This window comes from Colobus angolensis, unplaced genomic scaffold (genome assembly GCF_000951035.1).
Source record: "Colobus angolensis palliatus isolate OR3802 unplaced genomic scaffold, Cang.pa_1.0 Scaffold113, whole genome shotgun sequence".
Lineage (NCBI taxonomy): Eukaryota > Metazoa > Chordata > Mammalia > Primates > Cercopithecidae > Colobus > Colobus angolensis.
Window position 1 is genome coordinate 2,790,800 of NW_012112364.1, and position 22,482 is coordinate 2,813,281.

The following is a 22,482-nucleotide window of genomic DNA, read 5'->3' on the forward strand; positions in this document are numbered from 1 at the left end:
TTAATACTCACCCAGTTTATGAAAAGGGCTTGAGTATACTTCACCACCTCAAGAGTCACCAACAGACTGATGGGAATAAGATTGTTGTATAAAATGATGAACGTCAACAGGTTGTATCCAAAATTATCTGAGGTGGTGTCTGTGGAAGGAAACCAGAGTATCTGAAAGGTGTTCACAACCAAAGTCTATTGGCTTATTTAGAGATTCATGTTAAAACAGTTATTGAGCACCTCCTGTATGTCAGGAACTGTGAATTCAAAGGCTGCTTTCTGTAGGAGGCACACAGGCCCCACAGTGAGACTGCACAGCAGGATGCATCTACTAAAGAGAGGCCCACAGGGCGTAGTGGGAACCAACACAGGAGGCTTTCCAATGGGAACGCATGGTCACTGAAGGCCATCCGGAAGAAGAAATGCTGGTGTCAACCAATGGGAACGCATGGTCACTGAAGGCCATCCGGAAGAAGAAATGCTGGTGTCAAGTTTTGAAGAACAGAGAAAAGAAGCAAACTTGAAAGAATGTAGAAAAGAAGACAGGCCTTTGAAATGGTTGTAAGGAATATCTACAATCTAAGGTACATGTACATTGGGGATACTCACTACAATCTAAGGTACATGTATATTGGGGATACTGCAAAGAGCTGGAAAGATGGACAAAAGTGTGAACAAGAGAAGCAGACAAAGAGAGAGAAGTCTTGAGCCCAACTAAAGATAAGAGAAGGGATATCTGGAAGGAACAAGATCCCTAAGGATGGAACAGGACCCTAGGGGATGGAGTCCACAGCAGAGGCAGCATCAGCTCTAGGAGGAACAGAGAATGAGGCAGGGAGAAGGGGAAAAGGTCTGGGGGCATCAAAAGGGAAGTTCTTTCCTTGACAGCCATGATCTTCTGCTTGAAGGGTAAAGTAGTGAGATCTTCTTAACTTAGCAAGAGGCGTAAGGAAAACGTTGCAACAGGGTTTAACTGGTATTAAAGCTGTCTGTGAAGGGAACTAGAATGAGAATAAAGATAGGAGCAGGTCAGGACTGGAGGGAGATTGAGAATTTGTAATGGCTCCAAACCACAGTTATTGGGTTTTTTTCCCAGGAAATTACATCAAATGGTGGTAGTATGATTCCGATTTAGAGTTCTGGAGAGTGGCTGTGACGGAAAGACAAGGAGCTGGGAAGGTACAAGAGAAGCAGGCATACACTGGCCAGTAATTTTACCTTTCCACAATCCCTTCACTTCCTACTCACTATCAAGCCTTCCACTTTTCCTGCTGGTTGCTTCTCTTCCTGACATATTACTCTGCTCTCCTGTTTTCCTGTAGAATTAAGGAGTTTCTAAATAAGATCTCTAAGTTCCAATAGTTACAAATATCTCTAAGGTATAAACAAATGTCTACCTGACAATTACAAATACAAGAAATACTAAAGAAGCTCTCCAGGATGAAAGAGATACCGGACAATAATTAAAATCCACATAAACAAAGGACACTAGTAATGGTAATTCTATAGTATTTATAAAAGATAGTATACTTATATATTCTCAATTTTAAAAAAGCAATTGCAAAAAGCATCATAAAATTGCATTGTTGAACTTATATACAGATGTAACATATGTGACAGTACAAAGGAGTGAGGAGAGAATGAAGATACATGAAGCAAAGAAATGACACCAGCTGTTAACTCAAATCCACAGGAAGAAATGAAGAGAGAGACCTGGAAATGGTAAGTAAATATGTTAATATAAAACAACCCTGACCGGGTGTGGTGGCTCACGCCTGTAATCCCAGCACTTTGAGAGGCCGAGGCGGGTGGATTGCCTGAGGTCAGGAGTTCGAGACTAGCCTGGCCAACATGGTGAAACCCTGCCTCTACTAAAAACACAAAAATTATCCAGGCATGTTGGCACATGCCTGTAGTCCCAGCTACTCAGAAGGCTGAGGCAGGAGAATCGCTTGAACCTAGGAGGTGGAGGTTGCAGTGAGCCGAGATCGCACTACTGCACTCCGGCCTGGGTGACAGAGCGAGACTCCGTCTCAAAACAACAAAAACAACAACCACCAAAACAAAACAAACAAACAAACAAAAAAACCCCAGCAATATACTTTTTTCTTTTTTCCCTTAGCTTCTTTAAGAGACATAGATTATTATAACACTGTATTTGGAGTTGACAACACAGATAAATGGAATATAACAATGATAGCACCAAGCAGGAGAGGAAATGGAGGTACACCTGGAGTAACGTTTCTGTATTTTACTAGAATTAAGTTAGTATTAATCAAAAGTAGATTTGGATAAATTAGGAAATACATTGTAATTCCTAGGGCAACTACTAAGAAAATACTTTAACACAGAGTTTAAAAATAACCATTTGGGTATAAAACAATTCCCAAATGTGCCTGTCTTCGCTTCATCACATGATCCTAATCTCAATTCTCCTTGAAGGGCTGGCATTATGTACAGTAACCGAAGGGAACAGAAGGATGGCAGGGACACCACACATCAACCATGCCTGCAAGAACGTCTCAAGAATGGTTTTCTTCCACTGGAGCAAGCAACCCACCCTGACACTTACCCATCTTCTTGATGTACCAGTTCTTTTCGCCGTGAGACCTGTTCCAGTACAGGGCCCCCGCCGAGCTCACCAAGGCCATGACCAAGAGGATGCCAAACAACACCAGGATCTGTACGTTAGTCACCTTCTCCACGTTTGATCTCTTGAGAGGCGCTTTGGTTGAATTCTACACAACAGCGTTGAAAGACAGTAAGGGTCACAGAACAGATTTGGGGCAAGGGGTTGGGGAAAAGAAGGTAAAACAAGCATATTTAACAACCGACAAGTAAAATACTATTTTTTTGCCAAATAATCAATGCAATTCGGAAGTGTACCACGCTCCTGATCAATAGCTAGTTTTAAGTAACGAAGAAAGACGACATACTCTACCAGTTTAAATAATACATTCTAACATTACATGATTTATTCTGTACTTCTTATGATTATATCATAGCTTAAAATTGTCACTTTCCTTATCTTAGAACACAACAGGTTCTAAATATAGTCCAGTTTCAAAGAAATCAGAACACTGGTAATTCAAGAGAAACTTAGAAATTCCATACCATAAAAATCTAGAGAAGACCTTCACGGTAATAGCACAGTTCTACAATAAATATACAGAGATATTTCTAAAACACGTATTTTCCCTCCTGGAGCTCAGAATTTGAGGAATTAAAAAAACATACACAAACGCATACACATCAATAATGCAAAACAGAACATTAATGGGTTTCAAAGTAAGTGGATGGACAAAAAGTTCACTTGGAGAACTGTGAACAAGAAGCAGGAGCAGCAGGAAGAGTCAGGAAGGGGCTGGGCAGGAGAAAGCTGAGCGGCATCCTGAATGATGGAGACAGCAAAGGAGAAACGGAAGGAGAACAGCAATCTTATCACAGGCTTAGCACCTGCCTTCTCACTGCTGCGGAGAAACCAGCCCAGCTGGAGCCGAGGCCAGTGCTGGCAGGAGAGTTTAGAAAGATTCATTAAAGTTGGATTCAAGAATCACTCCAGTTCAGGTGGAAAATTTGGGACTAGCTCCTTCTCTCAGCCATGGGAAAGTCAGTAGAACTGTTTGAGGAAGACAGTTATGCACCTGAAGTCATTTTGTTAAAAAAATACCTGAAGGTACTTGTGGCGGGCAAACTAATGACCCCCTCCCCCGCCAGTGATGCCCACATCCTACTTGTGGGGCACTGCGAGTATGTTATATTATTTTATTTTTTGAGATGGAGTCTCACTCAGTTGCCCAGGCTGGAGTCCAGTGGTGTGATCTCAGATCACTGCAACCTCCACCTCCCGGGTTCAAGTGATTCTCGTGCCTCACCTCCCAAGTAGCTGGGATTATAGGCGCCCACCATCACGCCCGGCTAATTTTTTGTATTTTTAGTAGAGATAGGGTTTCACCATGTTGGTCAGGCTGGTCTCAAACTCCTGACCTCAGGTGATCCACTTGCCTCGGCCTCCCAAAGTGCTGGGATTACAGGCGTGAGCCACCGTGCCTGGCCTGAGTATGCTATTTCATACAGCAAAAGGGACTTTGTGGATGGGATTAAATTAAATTAACAACTGTGAGACAGGGAGAGATTATCCTGGATTACCCAAGTGGATCCAATCTAACCACAAGGGTCATCAAAAGGGAGAACCTTTCCCAATTGTGCTCAGAGGGAGAGGTGGCGACAGAGAAATGATCAGAGAGATTCCCCTCTGAAGCCTGCAGAAAAAAGCAGCCAACATCTCGAGTTTTAGTGTAGGGAGTCTACTACTCATAGTAGACTTCTGACCTATAGAACTGCAGCATAATAACTCATGTTTTTTTAAGTCACTAAAACTATGGAAATCTGTCACAGCAGCCAGAGGGAACCAGTACAGTAATACAGCAGGTTGGGGAAGGAGACACTGAAGAGAGGAAAGCCGCAGGGGAATTATTTATAATCCATTCCTGGAGGTGAAATGATTCCTGACTTAAATTAAAAGCCAGGAATTGGACAGGGAGAGGCTCACACCATGAGCCTGCAGGTCTCCTTCCATGAATCACGGGCCCGGACTTTTTTTTTTTTTTGAGACAGAGTCTCGCCCTGTCGCCCAAGCTGGAGTGCAGTGGTGCGATCTGGGCTCACTGCAACCTCTGCCTCCCGGGTTCAAGTGATTCTTCTGTCTCAGCCTCCCAAGTAGCTGGGATTACAGAGGTGTACCACCACGCCTGACTAATTTTTTGTATTTTTAGTAGAGATAGGGTTTCACCATGTTAGCCAGGATGGTCTCGATCTCCTACCTCATGATCCACCCGCCTTGGCCTCTCAAAGTGCTGGGATTACAGGCGGGAGCCACAGCACCCAGCCAGGCCCAGGCTTTTAGGAGACAACACTGATGTGCCAAGTCTGGATAATCTGAAAGTTTGTAAGGCACTAACCATAAAAATGGTACCTTGTGCCAAACTTAAGTCAGCATTCTTCTTCACTAGTCTCCATTGATCTGATCATTAAAAGAGCTAGGATGACAATGTCTCCAAAGATAAGAATGCAAATAAAGTCACAATGTGAAAATAAAACTGAGATGAAAACATGAGGCAATTCACTCCTAAGCTCCGAGAAAAATGTATACCACATCACTGAAATTGTTACTTGAATTCTATTGGCAAACCAAAACTACTATTTCCCCATAGTTTTCTTTGGGGGTAGAGGAGTTGGGAGATTGTACTGGTGATTCTGAAAAGCTAAGTCCTTTAAATATTTAAACAACACAGCAGCTTTTTCCTTTATTTCTACTTTTTTCCCTTTTACTTTATCTCTCTAAATTATTCATCCTTTATGGACTTCAAAAAAAATTCCTCAGGAGTCTAAATGGAAATCCATTAGTAAAAGCCAACTTATCATCAATCAAATACTACATCAAGGTCAACTGAGATGACACATCCAGGTCTGGCCTCATGGTATGGGCTGGCAGGCCAGGTCCAGCACTGGTCATCCTAACTCTTAAAAATGAAGCATGATCTCATCATTCTTAATAAACATTCATTAAATGTACAGGCAAGAAAAAATTACCATAAACCTCACTTCTCTACCGCATTTGTTATTGACTTCTGATCTTTTTCAGTGGCTGAATTCTGGCCAATTAGGAGGATTAGAAAACTTTATCTTTCATCTAATAGAAGAGGAACAATCCCAGATCTTCAAGCTTCAACATGCACACTTTGTGGAAAGTCAACCTCAGCCTACTGACTCCCATCCCCTGAACATTTTTACTTGCAATGATCAATGATGAGGTTTTGTTTTTTTTGTTTTGTTTGTTTGTTTGTTTTTTGGAGACAGAGTCTCATTCTGTCACCTGGCTGGAGTGCAGTGGCACGATCTTGGCGCACTGCAACCTCCACCTCCCAGGTTCAAGCTATTCTTGTGCCTCAGCCTCCACAGCAGCTGGAACCACAGGTGCACACCACCACGCCCAGCTAATTTTTTGTATTTTTAGTAAAGACAGGGGTCTCACCATGTTGCCCAGGGTGGTCTTGAACTCCTGAGGTCAGGCAATCTGCCCACCTCAGCCTCCCAATGTGCTAGGATTACAGGTGTGAGCCACTGCACCTGGCCCAATGACGAGCTTCTAATGTTAAATTCCCACAGGCATTATAAGTTCTTCCATAAAATTCTTAAAGAACCTGGCTACTTCAGTGTAATGGACTTATAAATAGAAACAGGTCAAAATGTCAGATTTTGAAAAAGCTAAAATCAGACCTGTATCTTAGATATTTTATTCCCTCCTGAGGAAACAGGCAATTGAATTCTAGTTAGAAAAGCTGTCCCCAACCTTTTTGGCGTCAGGTACTGGTTTCATGGAAGACAATTTTTCCACAGACTTGGGTGGAGATGGTTTTGGGGTGATTCAAGGGCATCACATTTATTGTGCACTTTAATTCTATTACTCTTACATTGCAGTGTATAGTGAAATAATTATACAGCTCACCATAATGCAGAATCAGTGGGAGCCCTGAGCTTGTTTTCCTGCAACTAGACAGTCCCATCTGTGGGTGATGGGAGACAGTGACAGATCACTGAGCATTAGATTCTCACAAGGAATGAGAAACCTAGATCCCTCGTATACACAGTTGGCAACAGAGTTCATGCTCCTAAGAGAATCTAATGCCACCGCTGATTGACAGGAGGCGGAGCTCAGGCAGTACTGTGAGGGATGGGGAGCTGCTGCAAATACAGATGAAGCTTCACTAGCTCGCTTGCCGCTCTCCTCCTGCTGTGGAGCCTGGTTCTTCACAGGCCACAGGCCGGTACCAGTGCGTGGCTTGGAGCCTGGGGACGCCTGGGTTACACTGACTCTGGAGTGTGACTGTTCGTGTTTTGTTTCTTTTGTTTTTTTATTTAATATTTTTCTCTTTTTTTTAGATGGAGTGTGGCTCTGTCGCCTAGGCTGGAGAGCAGCAGTACAATCTTGGCTCACTGCAACCTCTGCCTCCTGGGTTCAGGCAATTCTCTTGCCTCAGCTGCCTGAGTAGCTGGGATTACAGGTGTGCACCACCATGCCCAGCTAATTTTTGTATTTTTAGTAGAGACGGGTTTCACCATGTTGGCCAGCCTGGTCTCGAACTCCTGACCTCAAGTGATCCACCCGCCTTGGCCTCCCAAAGTGCTGGAATTACAGGCATGAGCCACTGCACCCGGCCAGACAGCCTGTGTTTTGAATCCTACTAGTTTTGTAAGCTTGGGTTACTCTATGCCACAGGCCTCCTCATCTATAAAATGAGCACAATACTACCTAGTCATTGTGAGGAACAAATGAGTTGATATATGTGCATCACTCAGAATAGTGCATGATTTGTTGTAATTACGTTTGCTGTAATTAGTGTGATAATCTCTCTTTTTCCCACTGAATCAACCAACAGAAATAATAGACATAAATATTTCTACTGGTAAGTAAACTAAACATGAACTGAAGGAACCTTGAAGGAAAAAAGACATTGAGGTGAGAGACTTAAAACAAAACAAAACAAAACAAAACAAAACAAAAAACAACGGTAGAAGAACCTGAAGGCAATTGAGTTTCCTCTCTGTGGTCAAGTAGCACAAGCACAGACAAACAGTGTCATTTCACAAACAGGATGGCTCCCAGCTATGTGTGTTATATGACATTCTTTTTGAAAGCTCATTATTTTTACCCGTTGTTTCCGCCCTAAAGGCACAGCAGGTCTGGCACAGCTGTTTCTGGGATTTTCCATCATTCTATACAGGAGCAGTCAACAAGCAAGAAGCCTTGCAAAGAGGTTTCTCACCCCTAGGGGCAAGGAAAAGTGCCCCTCACATTCACCTAATGCAAACTCAGTGCATGCCTTCACTGAAGAGAAGACTGGAGCGTGTTAAAGGATCGTTTAACTCATGTAATATTGCTTTTCTAGAGCAAAAACTCTAGAAAGTTGGTAATACATTGTATTACCAATGTATGCTCCAGAAAAACAATATTACAACCTGCAAAAGAAAAAAAAAAAAAAGCCCAGTGTATAAGAAATGTTGGAAAGTGCTTAAATTTATAATATGCACAATCTTAAAACTAGTACTGGGGCCTTGACCAAATGTAAGCTAGCTACCCATGACCTCTCAGCCACTTCATCACAAAAAACAGAAGTAGGCTGGGAACTGTGGCTCATGCCTGTAATCCCAACACTTTGGGAAGCCGAGGTGGGTGGATCGCTTGAGTTCAGAAGTTTAAGACCATCCTGGGCAACATGGTGAAACCCCGTCTCCACAAAAATACAAAAATTAGCCGGGCCTGGTGGCATGTGCCTACAGTCCTAGCTACTCAGGAGGCTGAGGTCAGAGGATGGCTTGAGCCTGGAAGGCTGAGGTTGCAGTGAGCCAAGATCACGCCACCACACTCCAGCCTGGACAACAAAGCCAGACCCTGTCTCAAAAAACAAACAAAAAGCCAGAAGTAGTGATTTGTGGTTAGCAGAGCTCCCAAAGTGTTCAGCAAGGGTTACCGACACTGCACTATGGGAGTTAAAGGATACTTTCTAGGTGGCAGGGTACTAAACTCTTTTTATTTTTTTTGAAATGGGGTCTCACTATGTCGCCCAGGCTGGTCTCAAACTCCTGGTCCCAAGTGATCCACCCATCTCAGCCTCCTGAGTTCCTGCATGGCTAGAGCACTAAACTACTCATCAAGATAAACTCTCCATATGCAGGCCACTCGGAAAAAATAAACTTAAAGCATTCCAGTCAGCCCTTGTGAATGGATAAGGACCTAGGAAGGGGGATAGATCAAGCACACCTCAGATGCACTAAATAATCCTGATCCACCCAGGAGCTGCCTCTCAGCATTCACCAACTCTTCATTTTCCCAGCTGCCGTGGAGCCCTCCCGCCCTGCTTTAACACACAAGCTCTGCAACAGGCCACTGCGCCTGGACCCTACCCTTCCAGCTCCTGAACTTCCCTCTGCACTCCCACTCCCTCAAGAGCAAGCTCCTCCTTGCCTCACACAGTCAAGGACACGCCTCCTTTGAGCACCCCCAAGCAGAGGGTGCACCAGTAGACATCTGCATCCTTTGGCCTCTGAGGGTAGTATTACCAGATGTATATTCAAGACCTGGTAATACTTCTGGACCTTTATTCCTTGGATGCCATGTTAAAAAAAAAACTCACTCATAAAATTCACGCCATTTGGCTACACTACCGACCTCTCAGTTGCTCCACGTCACTCACTGAAGTCTTGACAACTGGCTCATGGCATTCCTCTCTGACCCAGCCTCACCATTATCCCATCTTCAAACTCACAGCGCTGACCCATCAAATGCTTTAGTCTCTCAGATCCTTACTTGTCAACATCGAATGGCCTTCAACAGCTCTGCCTTTGACTTCCTACTCGCACGGGTCACTCCCAGGTCTCCCATGCGAGAAACTCTCTACCCCCGAAATACAAAGACAAGATTCTACCCACTGATCAGCCTGTCACTCAGCAACTCCAACAATCCTCTTCAACTTCAGGGAGTCTCTCAACCCTTCTAATCCCATCTCTCCTCCCTGTCTTCAACGTGTTTACTAGCTGGGGTGGCCACCAGGGTCTACTGCTTCATCTCCTCTAATACTTACCTCTTTCATCTGACTATCATTTGACCTCAAAGAGGAGATCAACCCAACAGTCTCCCTTCCCTAGCTTGGTATCTAAAATGTGCTTCTGCCAGGGGAATCATTCTCAGCCTGCAGTCAACTGGCTTCCAACCTAGGTTGAATGACCCTCCTATACACACTGACAGCACTTAGTAATCACACACATTCCAGTATTTCTCTCTCTACTTTGTCATTCTCTATTACTCCTTAGCCTGACTGGCTCCCCGAGGTAAGCCTGGGCCTTTCACTATTGCACCTATATGGTCTAGCATTGGACTTTGTACGTGGTCACTAAATATTTTTAAATCAAGAAATACAGCCAAATGTGCATTGCGGAAGTTACACAAAAGAACAGAGAAGCTGAAAAGCCAATTCTCATTAATAGCCACCATTAGCAAAAATAAGATGCCAAGTGATACCAAAGAAATGTAAGAAATGACATATAGGGACACTGATTTATGTAGAATTTCAAAAGCTGTCTGGCAAAATATGTCATAATATTAACATGACCTATAAATTCACAAACAATTTTTTAAAAAACATTAACAGGGAAAAAGAGCAAAATCATTTTAACTTCATTTTTTCTTTGGTATATGAAAAATAAACAGTTCAAAAATAACTGATTTTAAAGTGTCTAAAGTTCAGTTAAATAAGACAATTTGCTATAAAATTCTAATTAATGGGATAAAGAGAAGAATTAGAAAGAGAAATTTAAAAGTTAGAACTATTCCCCACTTAAGTCCAGAAGATAAAAGAAGTTAGAATTGATTGTTCCCCTAATCCAGAAAACAAAGACCATTTGAATTTCAGGCATAAGGAAACAAATAACAGATAAGAGAACAGAAATCTAGAAGAAGCTACCTAAGGAACGAAATAAAATAAAGGCAGTTTCTTTCCAAATTTAGGTTCATAGACAAACTCGAACTTCCTAAATGCAACATCTGCATTTTCCACCTTCTAGTCAATAAAAGCAAAAAGAAAGAAAGAAAAAGACTGAAATCAGCAGAGAACTGTTTTACCTGCATGAGTTTGGTGTCGTGTCCAGTATAAACAACTATGCCAAAGACCCACTGAGTATTTCTAAGCTGCGTACCTCTTAATAAGATCTGGTCAGGCCCCAGGGCAACAAGGCTAAAAATAAAAATAAAAAAGAAGACAGTTAATGATAGTCTGGAAAATGAGCATGAGTTTTCCCCTTTAACATGAACCCACAATAAATCAAATGTTCCCTTTGCCCCAATTTGAACTACTTCACTGAGAAACACAGGCAACAAAGGTTACCACTGGCTTAATCTACCCCAAAAGGACCCATAGAAAGTTTTATTTTACATTCATCACTACAGAAAAAAAAAATGTTTTTTCTACAAAACATTACAGGGAATTATCTCTCTCATGATCCTGTTATGAAACTCAACACCCAGAAAGGAAGTTGCTAAAATAACACCTGAAGCTGATTCATTTGTAATAAGTATTATTATTGGAAGTACTATTATTGTTGTTATTTGTAAAATAAATCCAGTGTATTTTACAGACTCTTAGAAGGGAGTAAAATTTTAAAAAGCAGCAACCTATCATGGTATCAATTTTTTAAAGGATGACTTCATGAGTAAATAAAGACCTGAGTGATAATTGAGAAATTCAAAATGGGGAACCCGTAGAATAGCTCTGTATGTTAAATGAAACCCAGAAGCAGTCACACTTAGTTGTCGTATTTACAATCATTTGGGTTGATTCCCACAATCAGGTCCTTCCAAGCCTTGGGTCATCAAAATATAAAGGACACCCCAAGAGGCTGGGTTACAGGGTTAGGGGGTGCACTGGCCAGAGGCACAAGACAAAAGATGGCCAGAAGGTAGAAACCACTCCCCAACATCAGACCAAAAGACAACTCTGGAACAACATAACAAATGCCAGAAGGACAAAGATAACAGAATATAGACAGGAGGGCACTGAATATTCTAAAGGAAGAATAAGCATTCATTTCACTCAACTTCCTAAAAACAAACAAAAGCTCCTTAGAAGAAGGTTAGCAAACACACACACACACACACACACACACACACACATTTCTGTAACAAGTGTATTAGCTTGTATACACCTCAGATAACTCTCCTCTGCTTTTTTGGACAAGTTTAGGCAGCTAAAACCATTTCTCCTGCCTGGCAGAGAACAGGCACAGAAAGAATATGCCACAAGCTTTGAGCCTCATCTGAGGCCCTTGGGCTCAGGGTTTTTTTCTTAAATTTAAGGAAGCCTTCAAATTAATGGAAAGGGTATGAAATCTCACTGTTTTAAAATATTACAAAACTAGGAAACAAACATCTTTCCCAAAGCTCCAGTAATTCTTAGTCACATAGTTTAAAAGACAATGAAGAAAAGACACGTAATACCTTTTCCCATCTAAGTTCAAGTTTCCAGTGAAGTCATAGAGGTGGCGGTTGGGCCCTTCACACTCTATAGTTCCAGATAACTTCATCAGAACTTCACGTGTTTGCATGTCAGCAGTGTGACTCAAACCCTACAAGATTAAACCAAAGGAGGAAGTCAAACACAGTCTTCTGTGCTTGGGGACACCATTCAGCATCCCTATGGTTAATTGAAAAGAAAAACAAGGCATCTCCAGTGCAATAATTTGGGGGGCTAACAAGTCAAACTGTCATCCCCTCAAGGCAGACTTTGCCAGTAGCTTTTGCCACAACGATCTAATGTGAAAGTGGCAAAAGAATGTCATGAAGCTGAAAGCTAAGATTCTACTACTGTGCTGGAGACATCCCTGCACAAGTAAGAATTAACACACCCCAGCACCTCACAGCAAGCATAATCTACTAGCTGTACTCTAACACTGGTCATAAAGATAGAGTAGAGTAGCCCTTCAATATTTTACACTATCTAGCACTCTTATCTTTTTCTTTAACAGACAGGATCTCACTCGGGCCCCCAGGCTGGAGTGCAGTGATGCAATCATTGTTCACTGCAGCCTCAAAATCCTGGGTTCAAGCGATCCTCCCACCTCAGCCTCCTAAGTAGCTGGGACTACAGGTACGTGCCATCATGCCCAGTTATTTTTTAAGTGTTTTGTAGAGATAGGGTCTTGCTATGTTGCCCAGGCTGTAACTCTTCTTTAAATGGGGGGGAAAAAGTCTAAAGCAAATATCTACAGTAGAAAAGAAAGATATATGGACAGAATTGCTGAATTCAACTTTAAGCAGCAAACATTTTTTAAGTGTCAAAATGCTTAAAATGTTCATATGTTAAAGACCATTCTTCATTCTTGACTGGGTGCAGTGGCTCACGCCTGTAATCCCAGCACTTTGGGAGGCCAAAGCAGGTGGATCGCTTGAGTTGAGGAGTTTGAGACCAGCCTGGCCAACATGGTGAAACTCCGTCTCTACTAAAAAAATATAAAAATTAAGCCAGATGTAGTAGCATGAATCTGTAGTCCCAAATACTCAGGAGGCTGAGGTGGGAGAATCACTCGAACTCGGGAGGCAGAGGCTGTGGTGAGCCGAGGTCACATCACTGCACTCCAGCCTGGGCAACAGAGCAAGGCTCCATCTCAAAAAAACAAAGAAAAAAAAAGAACCAGAAAAAGACTATTCGTAATTCTAGAATTAAAATATATGGTAAGAATAGTTTTCTTTAAGGCATGGAAGTTTTGTATCTAATTATATCACCCTCTAGGATTAGAATCTTTATTAAACAATGATGTAAACTGGGGTACCTGGAGCTTTTCTGCTCCACTTGTCCACTAAGCTGTGCCCTTCCCAGCCGCTCCCCTTTCTCCAGCATCACGGGCAGAGAGCTCAATAAGACGCTATATGAAGGCCTGACACCCTTCGTGACCTAGAGTTTGACACAGTCTGCTTTTTCCAGCTCTCTACATATTCTCTCTTATCATAAATGGCATATTCTTCCCATAGATTCCATTAAGGCTAAGGCATAACCCTTTGTGGCTGAATATTTTATTTCTCTAGAAAAAGATGTGTGGGGACCACATTTGCAGCTGTGTCTACCAAAACAACACAAGTCATCAGAGGTGACTTTACCTGACGTATTTTAAGGTTCGTCTCCCCATCCAGATTAGCTGTTTCAACATAACACATTGCCTGAGGTTCACTAAGGAGAGAGAAAAAAAGAGCCAAGTTTCATAAGGTCCTTTCCACAAATTCACAGCTTAGAAAATCTCCATCATGGAATCTATGTCTGCTGATTGGCCCTTCAAAATAAATTGTTATAAATAACCACTACAGTAGGAGTAATGGATGAAAAAGGAAACACACACTCATCTTTGGGACTCAGCACGAGTACAGAGTCATTTGCCCAGATGATCTCCCCTTGTGAGCCCCACATAGTGACTGCTGAGCCTCAAGAAGTCAGGAAAGAACTGAAGATGAAAGAGAAGGGAAAACACGTGACGTCCCCACTCAGACCCAACCACTGGGTTCAGGCAATCCTTCAAGTCTGGGGCTGGGCCTGACCGAAAAGGCTGCCCAAGGCACGGCCAGTAGAAACACACATTTTTTGAAGAAAACAGCAGCCAGGGGAGTTGAAGGATCAAGGTATAGGCCTGGCAAGGCTTTGCTTCCATGCCATTTTTACAATCTTAAGGCCAACTTTTTAATCAAAACACCTAGATTAAAGACAGAAAACTCAAAGAATAAAAATAAGCATAACAGATATTATACTTCTATTTCTAATCTTTGAGTTTAGCTACATTGACATAGTTAGTGATTAACCACCCTCTGCCTCAAAAACTGAAAAAAAAACACTAAAGTAAAATCCCCTAGCACTGCCTTTATGGGCTCTAAGGCCTTAGCAAATTGTTTAGTCTCTCTGTATCTCAGTCTTGTCATGTACAAAGGAAGTCTATCCAGGGTTATTGGGAAGATTAAGTGGGACAACCTCCTCAACAGGCTGTTCGGCACACACACAGCACACACTCAGACACTAATGGTGAGCATGCTGGAAACATGATGTCAGCTCAAGCAATCCCGTATTAAGACCAAGTAAAAAAAAAAAAACAAAAAACTGGCTGAGCACTGTGGCTCACGCTTGTAAGCCCAGCACTTTGAGAGGCCGAGGCGGGAGGATTGCTTAAGGCCAGGAGTTCCAGAATCAGCTTGGTCAACGTCTACAAAAAAATTTTAAAAATTAGCCAGGCGTGGTGGCATGCACCTGTAGTCCCAGCTACTCAGGAAGCTGAGATGGGAGGATCACTTGAGCCCAGGAGTTTGAACTTACAGTGAGTTATAATTGAGCCACTGCACTTCAGCCTGGGTGATGGAGTAAGACCTTGTCTCCAAAACAAAACACACACACACACACACACACACACACACTCACACTAAATTTTCTGGGGTCACAGCCAAGACTTAAAGTCCGAACTACCAAGTGATGAATACTTTAATATTTCTAAGAGATTCTTTGTTGTCAATGAATAGGGACAAATACAAATGCTGCCCTGTGTTATTGGTTCCTTCTCCCCCTCCATAGGCCTGGGGTCCTATTTTTAAATCTATTATCTCAAGCAGAAAATTAATGCTTAGGCTTAAAATCCAATGAGTGATTAACTTCAATACAACAAATGCCATCTGCAATCAAAGAAAATGCAAACGGCCTGCGGATCTATGATTCCCAACAGTGTATAAATATAGGAAGTTATAGTCCTAACGTCACACAAGTTAATCTTGAATTCAAGAATAGATGTCAATTCTCGTCCTAATTTTGGCTTTCTTTCCTAGCTATATACTTTCACGCATCGAGCCCAAAAAAAGTCAAGAATTGCACTGAGTGATGATGCCTTCCTAGAATAAAACTACCTAGAGAAAGTGAAAATGATACTTGGATAGAAAAGGGGCAAAGCATGGACGGATGAAGAGCAAACACCATCTGCTGGTCACGATTACACTGAGAACACACCCGTGGTTCTTGAACAGCTATTAAAGTGCAGCACTGGGTTCTGCAGGACAGACTGCTGGCAGGGCCCATCAGGAAACAGATTCTGAAATCTCGGATATGCTGCCACCTGACATTAATGAATGGACCCCTCCACTGCTCTAGACTCAGTATCCCTATAAATAAGAAATACCCACCACATAGCCAGGAGACTAAGTGGAGACAATACACACAAAGGAGTTCAGAAAAAGCACAAAGGAATGAACAGGAGAAAGAAACCGAGGGTCATGGCAGGAGAAGGCAAATGACAAGAAATGGAGGAATGGGACAGAGAGAGGATGGTAGAAAGAAACAGGTAGCTCAAGACTGCTCTAGTCGCTGCTTAATATTTTATGGTTCTTAACATTTATTGCAAAAAAAAAAAAAAAAAGGTGCCCACTAGCACAGCTAACCTGGAGGACAGCAGGACCACATCTGCTGGAAGATACTGCCCATTGACGACCTTCACGATGTCTCCCACTGCCACCTAGAGAGCCAGGGACGAGCACAAAGAGGCATGAAAGAAAAGAAACAAAACACACACGGTGAAAAAGGTGCTTAAATATTTGAAGGAAAAAATTATTATATAACTAAGCCATGAAGTTTAAGATGCAGAAGCCCAAATTATTTTCCTTGACAAGAACAAAAGGAAAGTGCTTCCATGCAGACGCTGGTAATGTTGCCTTTTTTGCAATGATGTTTAGTAAAAAAGGAAAGGGAGAGGGAGTCAGAACAGCTATAAAGATCTCGTTTTCGTCCAATTATCCATCCATTTACAAATACTTGAGCATTTCCATAGCTGTACACAGTAGGGTAGAATGGTCACCCACACACTGCCAGAGCCCGCCTAATGCCTGGGCTCAATCCCCACTGCACCCCTGATGAGCTGTCTAACGATGAACAAGTTACGTAAACTCTGTGTGCCTCAGTTTCTTTATCTATATAATCAAGATAAAGGCACATATTTCATAGAGTGACTGTAAGGATCAACTAAGTTAACACACATAAATTTTTCTCTGTTTTACAAATTGAGATGCAGAAAACAAAATAACTTGATCACAGTAATACAGCCACTGAGCGTTAGAACCGGGATTCAAAACTGGCAAGCTGCACGGAAGACCCACGCTCTGATTAAAAGGCAACAGGAAAGTCACCCATGAAAAGTGCGCCTAAAAGGCCCCCTGGAAATACACCACATAAAATGGAGAAGATTTGTACATCCTCAAGGAATTCCCAGAAAAAGGATCACGGCCAAAGTCAGAGACCACCTGGGGGAACAGACTCCAGCAGACAGAAGATCCCAAGCCAAGGAAAAGAGCCGTCGTCTCCAAAACGGCACCACGGCCAAGTGTCTACAAATCCTTTCAGTAACATCGCAGAAAGCACCAGGGTGGAGAGAACTGGGGCTTTCAAATCAGGCAAGCCTAACTCCAATCCCAGCTTTATAACCGTGCGCTGGCTTTGCGATCTCGGCAAGCTGCTTCGCCTCGCAGCGCCCCAGCACCTCACGTCTGAAACAGGAAAACAGTGCCACCGGCCTTGTCAGGTGAATGCAGTGGCTAAGGAAGTATACACAGCACCTAGCATAAAGCAGGTCCATATAAATGTCAGTCTCCATCAGCGGGAGCACAACTGAAAGGCCATCATGAGTGTGAAGGTCAAGGACATTCGAATTCTCTGATGATACCAGAAGACCATTCCGAGTACAGTAATAATTGCAAAGCTCAAAATGAGCACTTATGCTTTCGATTTCCTATTCTAGCCATGTTACTATTCTCTTGGAAACCAGGAATTTCAAGTGATATGATACTTATGAAAAACTACCAGATCTTAGAAGCTAGCAGGTGCCCATGTTTAATTTTCTGCTGGGAAAAAGGCAAACGTACCGAAAGGTATCCTACTGGTGCTTTAAGTTGTTTATTGAAGTGTCTGGGGAAAATGCCACAAAGCTATTTTAACAACCACCAGTACAAAAGCAAGGGATGTTATGTGAATTGAAAGTGTTTTTTAAAAGTAAAACTATTTGGGTCAGGTGCAGTGGCTCATGCCTATAATCCCAACACTTTGGGAGGCCGAAGCAGGCAAATCACTTGAGGTCAGGAGTTCAAGACCAGCCTGGCCAACATGGTGAAACCCTCATCTCACTAAAAAAAAAAAAAAAATTAGCCAGGCGTGGTAGTGGACACCTGTAGTCCCAGCTACTCGGGAGGCTGAGGCAGGAGACTCGCTTGAACCCAGGAGGCAGAAGTTGCAGTGAGCCGAGACAGCACCACTGTACTCCAGCCTGAGCAACAGAGCGAGACTCTGTCTAAAAAAAAATAAAATAAAAGTAAAAATATTTCATATGAATAGCTTAATTACATATAAAAATCAGAAGAAGTAATTAGTAAAGAAAAAATCACTAGAAAGGAAAATTTGTCATGTTTTCCAAAGAAACAAGGCAGTCGATTTTTTAAAATTCAAAGTGGGAGGACAAGAGAAATTATGGCTTTCTCTCATCTTTACTCTCTAAATAAAGCAACATTCATATGCCAGTAACCAAGTACTAAGAAGTTTTATGTACATGAGAAACGACTTACTTGGATTTTGCTTGAAAAAAAATTTTTTTGGTTGTTTGTTTTCTGTTTTTGAGACAGGGTCTCACTCTATCACCCAGACTGGAGTGCAGTGGCGTGATCAAGGCTGACTGCAGTCTCCGCCTCCCAAGCTCAAGAGATCTCCCACCTCAGCCTCCTGAGTAGCTGTGATTATAGGCATGCACCACCATGCCTGGCTGATTTTTGTATTTTTTTGTAGAGATGGGGTTTGGCCATGTTTGGCCAGGCTGGTCTTGAGCTCCTGAGCTCAACTGATCCACCCGCCTCAGCCTCCCAAAGTGCTGGGATTGCAGGCGTGAGCGTGACCAGCCTGGAAATGGTTTTCTATTTAATGTGCTTAAGTGATTGTTCCTTGTGTGTGCAACAGTCCCTCAAAGAATTAGTACAGTGGGAACATAAACCCTCCAGATCCCTGAATCCACTCTAGCCCCAAAGAGTTCCTCAAGTCTCTTAATTTTGAGGAAGTAGCTGAAAGATCCTCTCGAAGTCAATCAAAGCCACTGAGATCCACCTGAGAGCTGCCTCTCGGTGCTCACCATTGACTCAGCTACAGCCCAGGGGATGGCAGACCTGAGCTTCAGCACTTCAGATTAGATTACTATCATTTGGGGGATCTTAAGGACAGCCAGCTCCCCCTTGCCTGACATCTCTGCCCTCTCCTGTATTCTCATCCTCACACTGAACTACTCACAGTTCTGCAGCTAGTTACCCCTGATTCACCCTTCAAGAGGCACTAGAGCGTCTCTGGGGGGCAGACTCTCCTGATTTGAACCACTGCGTCTAGATAAGTGGCCCCTCCCAGCTGTCCCCAAGGTGGACGCTTTCTCCTACACAAAGCTCAACAACTGCCCTGCGTTAGGTTAGCTGCCTCTCTCTCCCAGGACACCGATGGTTCTCGAGCGTGCTCCCCACACCATCGGCTTCAGCCTCAACTAATAATTTGTTTAAATGTGCAAATTCTAGGGCCCCACCCGAGACCCAGTGAATCCGATAGCCTGGGAGTGGGGCCCAGCCATCTGGGTTCTAGCAGCCCTGCGGACGGTGACTGGGAAGCCCACTGAAGTTTGAAACTCCTTAAGGGAAGTGCTGTGCTTCATTCTTCCCATGCCTAGTACAATCTCTAACACATGCCAGGAGCTCCACTGAAATACAACAAGTATATACATTTTAAATGGAGATAAAGATGCATGTGGTACAACATATAACCGGCGTCTCTTTGTTATTGTTGTTTTGCTCCCAAATGAACATTGGAAGCAGTCATGAGTTTCAGGAGTCTGCAAAGTCATCAGCTCCTGGACCACCAATCAGAGACCATCACTCCATTTTCTGCTGTTTCAAGTAATGTCAGGCCCTCAGAATCCAAATCATTCTTCACTCTAGCTGATACTGATACCTTTCTGGGGAGGGAGTAACAAGAAGGACCCTAGAGAAACAGAGGGGCAATTTCCCAGTGCTGGGAGAACCCCTGAATTCCTTTAGCACTGGGAGCGTTTCTCCCACTGTGTGTCAAGAATTCCCAACCTCCTGACGACAAACCACAACCTTTCCAAACGTGAGGCTGATGAACATTTGCAACACAGGACTTCAAGACTGCTGCAAAGGTGAAGGTGTTACTGCAAAACACTTTTATCAAGGAGAAATTTCTTTAAAGGGTGGGGGAATTCTCCTAAAACAAAGTAAAGTAAAACGAAGACTAAAGCAAATGCTGCAGTTATCATATCATGGGCACTTTTCAGATATAAAAGACTATAAGAGGCATTTAAAAACATTGTTTACTAAATGTTTAGCAAGAAACACTATTTCAAGTTACCTTTCTAAAACATCGTTTTCTTTTGAAATCATGTTAATCGGCTGTGAGAGTCATGCCCCAACACATCCTGTGTCCATTAAGAAGGTCCAGCTAAAACACTCAGTTTATCAGATATAAAATACCCAGACGGTATGGCAGATTTCTTCTAAATTTTCTACTCATCACCATAAACAACCAAAAAACCACACCATTCTTCAAGCCTCTAAACCTCATACGTCCGGGGACGTGGAGGCAAAGCTTTCCTTGCTATTATTAAGAGCAGCTAACCGCTGTGCTAGAACGGAAATGGGGGGGTTCTTACCCCCATTCCACCATTCTGTAGTTAATGACCTTTCCACCCAAAAACGTTAGAAGCGAGAATCACAAATGCTAAAAACAAAAATAAACTTTAACTTAGATTAAGATAACAGAGGACCAGGGAACATGTTTCTCAAATTGGATTTAGAAACTAGAAAATACTTTGAGATTTCAGAAATGCCAATCAGGAGCAATCAAGTTCATAGCTTGAAGTGACACATTGGGCCCTTACTAGAAGGGGCAGGGGACAGAGTAAACATGACTCAGGTCTCAGCAGACCTCATGGAAAACTCTACCATGTCTTAACACAAACTTGATACTGCAATCAAGACCAGCCATTCATTACACGTCTTCAAACCAATAGTACTGGTACATCTTTAAAATTAGTTTTTACCTCTTTCCACATAATGGTATGCCACATACCATTTCTTAACACTGAAAAAGAGAAAAATAAAATATTGGTTAATATTGGTAATAAATCCAATCAGTTTCCTAAAATCCAAAAGCCTTCTTTTAGAATTCCATTTATTAATTCTAACATACCCTATCTTTAGCCATGATGGCATAACATCAGTACCCCCACTCAAAATGGAACACCAGTGTATGTACCTCTGTAATATATATACATTATAATGCATACACATCAATGTTTATGTATGTAAGTTAAATCTACTTATTTTCAGCCCAGAAGGAAAAAAAAAAAAGGCCTGTTGTTCCACAATTTAAAAAAAACCTAAGCAGCTGGGCACGGTGGCTCATACCTGTAATCCTAACACTTTGGGAAGACAACGCAGGCAGACAGGTTGAGCCGAGATGTTTGAGACTAGCCTGGGCAACATGGTGAAACTCATCTCTACCAAAAACACAAAAATTAGTCGGGGATGGTGGTGCATGCCTGTAGTCCCAGCTACTCAGGAGGCTGAGGTGGGAGGATCACCTGAGCCTGGGAGGTCAAAGCTACAGGGTACCATGATCACGCCACTGCACTCCAGCCTGGGGAACGGGAGTGAGACCCTGTCTCAAAAAATTAAACAAACAAAGGAAAAATTGATGTTGTAGAAATAAAACAATAAGAAGTAGAAGATGGAAGTAAGGAGAGATTATAAATGAAGGACATGAATGCTTAGGCTTTTTATGGACATAAAAACTGTCTAGTTCCTGAAAATTACAACCTTTCCTAACATTCTAAAATACACAAATGCTGTTCAAATCTTAATTATCAGGACTAAAATCATGTTCAATTTGTTTGTTATTTTACTATTTCTTTTAAGTATTTTATAGATCATCTTCCCAATTTATCTCAATACCATTCACTACTTATTTAAAATTCCTTAAATGCAGGCCTTATTCTTAAGATTTCCAGTGGAAAAAGTGATTCAGCCTGGGATCTTACCTATGGTTTTCTTTTTGTTAACTGCATTGTCTGCCTTGTGTCGCTTCTGTTACAGAAAGAGAAAAAATAGTTCTAACAAAAGTTCCACATGAATAATTGAAATAGCAAACAAAACAATCAGGAAATTACAGGGGACAAGGAAACTAACTGCCAACAATGCTCATGCTGTAAAATCCAATTTGACAATTTTGTGATCTATCAGCACTCCCCAAGTTTAGAAGTGGTCTCCTCTAGTTTCAATTATTTTATTGTGGTTCTAGCACTTGGAAGTACAAAACTTTTCACTCCTTGCTTTAGATCAGACTAAAACGATTATTCAGTACGATAAACCCAGCAACAAACAGCCAACTTCATTTTATTGATAAAGTAACGTTGCTTCAATGAGTACAGGTTGAGGACCCCTTATCTGACATGCTCGGGACCCGAAGTGTTTCATATTTCAGATTGTTTCAGATCTTGGAGTATTTGCATATACCCAATGCGGTAGTATCTCCGGGATGGGACCCAAGTCTAAACATGAAACTGATTTATGTTTCATATTCACTTTATACACATAGCCTTCATACAGTGCTCATAATAATTTTGTGCAACCATCACATGAGGTCAGGTGTGGAGTTTCCCACTTGTGGCATCATGTCAGCATGCACAAAGTTTTGGATTTTGAAGCATTTCAGATTTGGGGTTTCTGGATTTAGGGATGCTTAGCCTGTATTATGTTTACTTACATACCTATTTTTTTAAATATTCATTTACATACCTATTTATTTACATACCTATTCCCAGAAAGATGCATATATGCTTG

At 42.2% G+C, this 22,482-nt stretch overlaps 1 protein-coding gene across 1 annotated transcript in view; it reads right to left on the reverse strand.

Moving 5' to 3' along the window:
- Nucleotides 1–22,482, reverse strand: part of ATP8A2 (ATPase, aminophospholipid transporter, class I, type 8A, member 2) — a 560,732-nt gene that overhangs the window by 477,634 nt on the left and 60,616 nt on the right. The window contains 8 exon segments of the mRNA XM_011958629.1: nt 12–139; nt 2,563–2,728; nt 10,669–10,780; nt 12,040–12,167; nt 13,696–13,765; nt 15,997–16,070; nt 20,682–20,722; nt 21,681–21,726. Coding sequence (XP_011814019.1) covers nt 12–139; nt 2,563–2,728; nt 10,669–10,780; nt 12,040–12,167; nt 13,696–13,765; nt 15,997–16,070; nt 20,682–20,722; nt 21,681–21,726 — 765 coding nt within the window.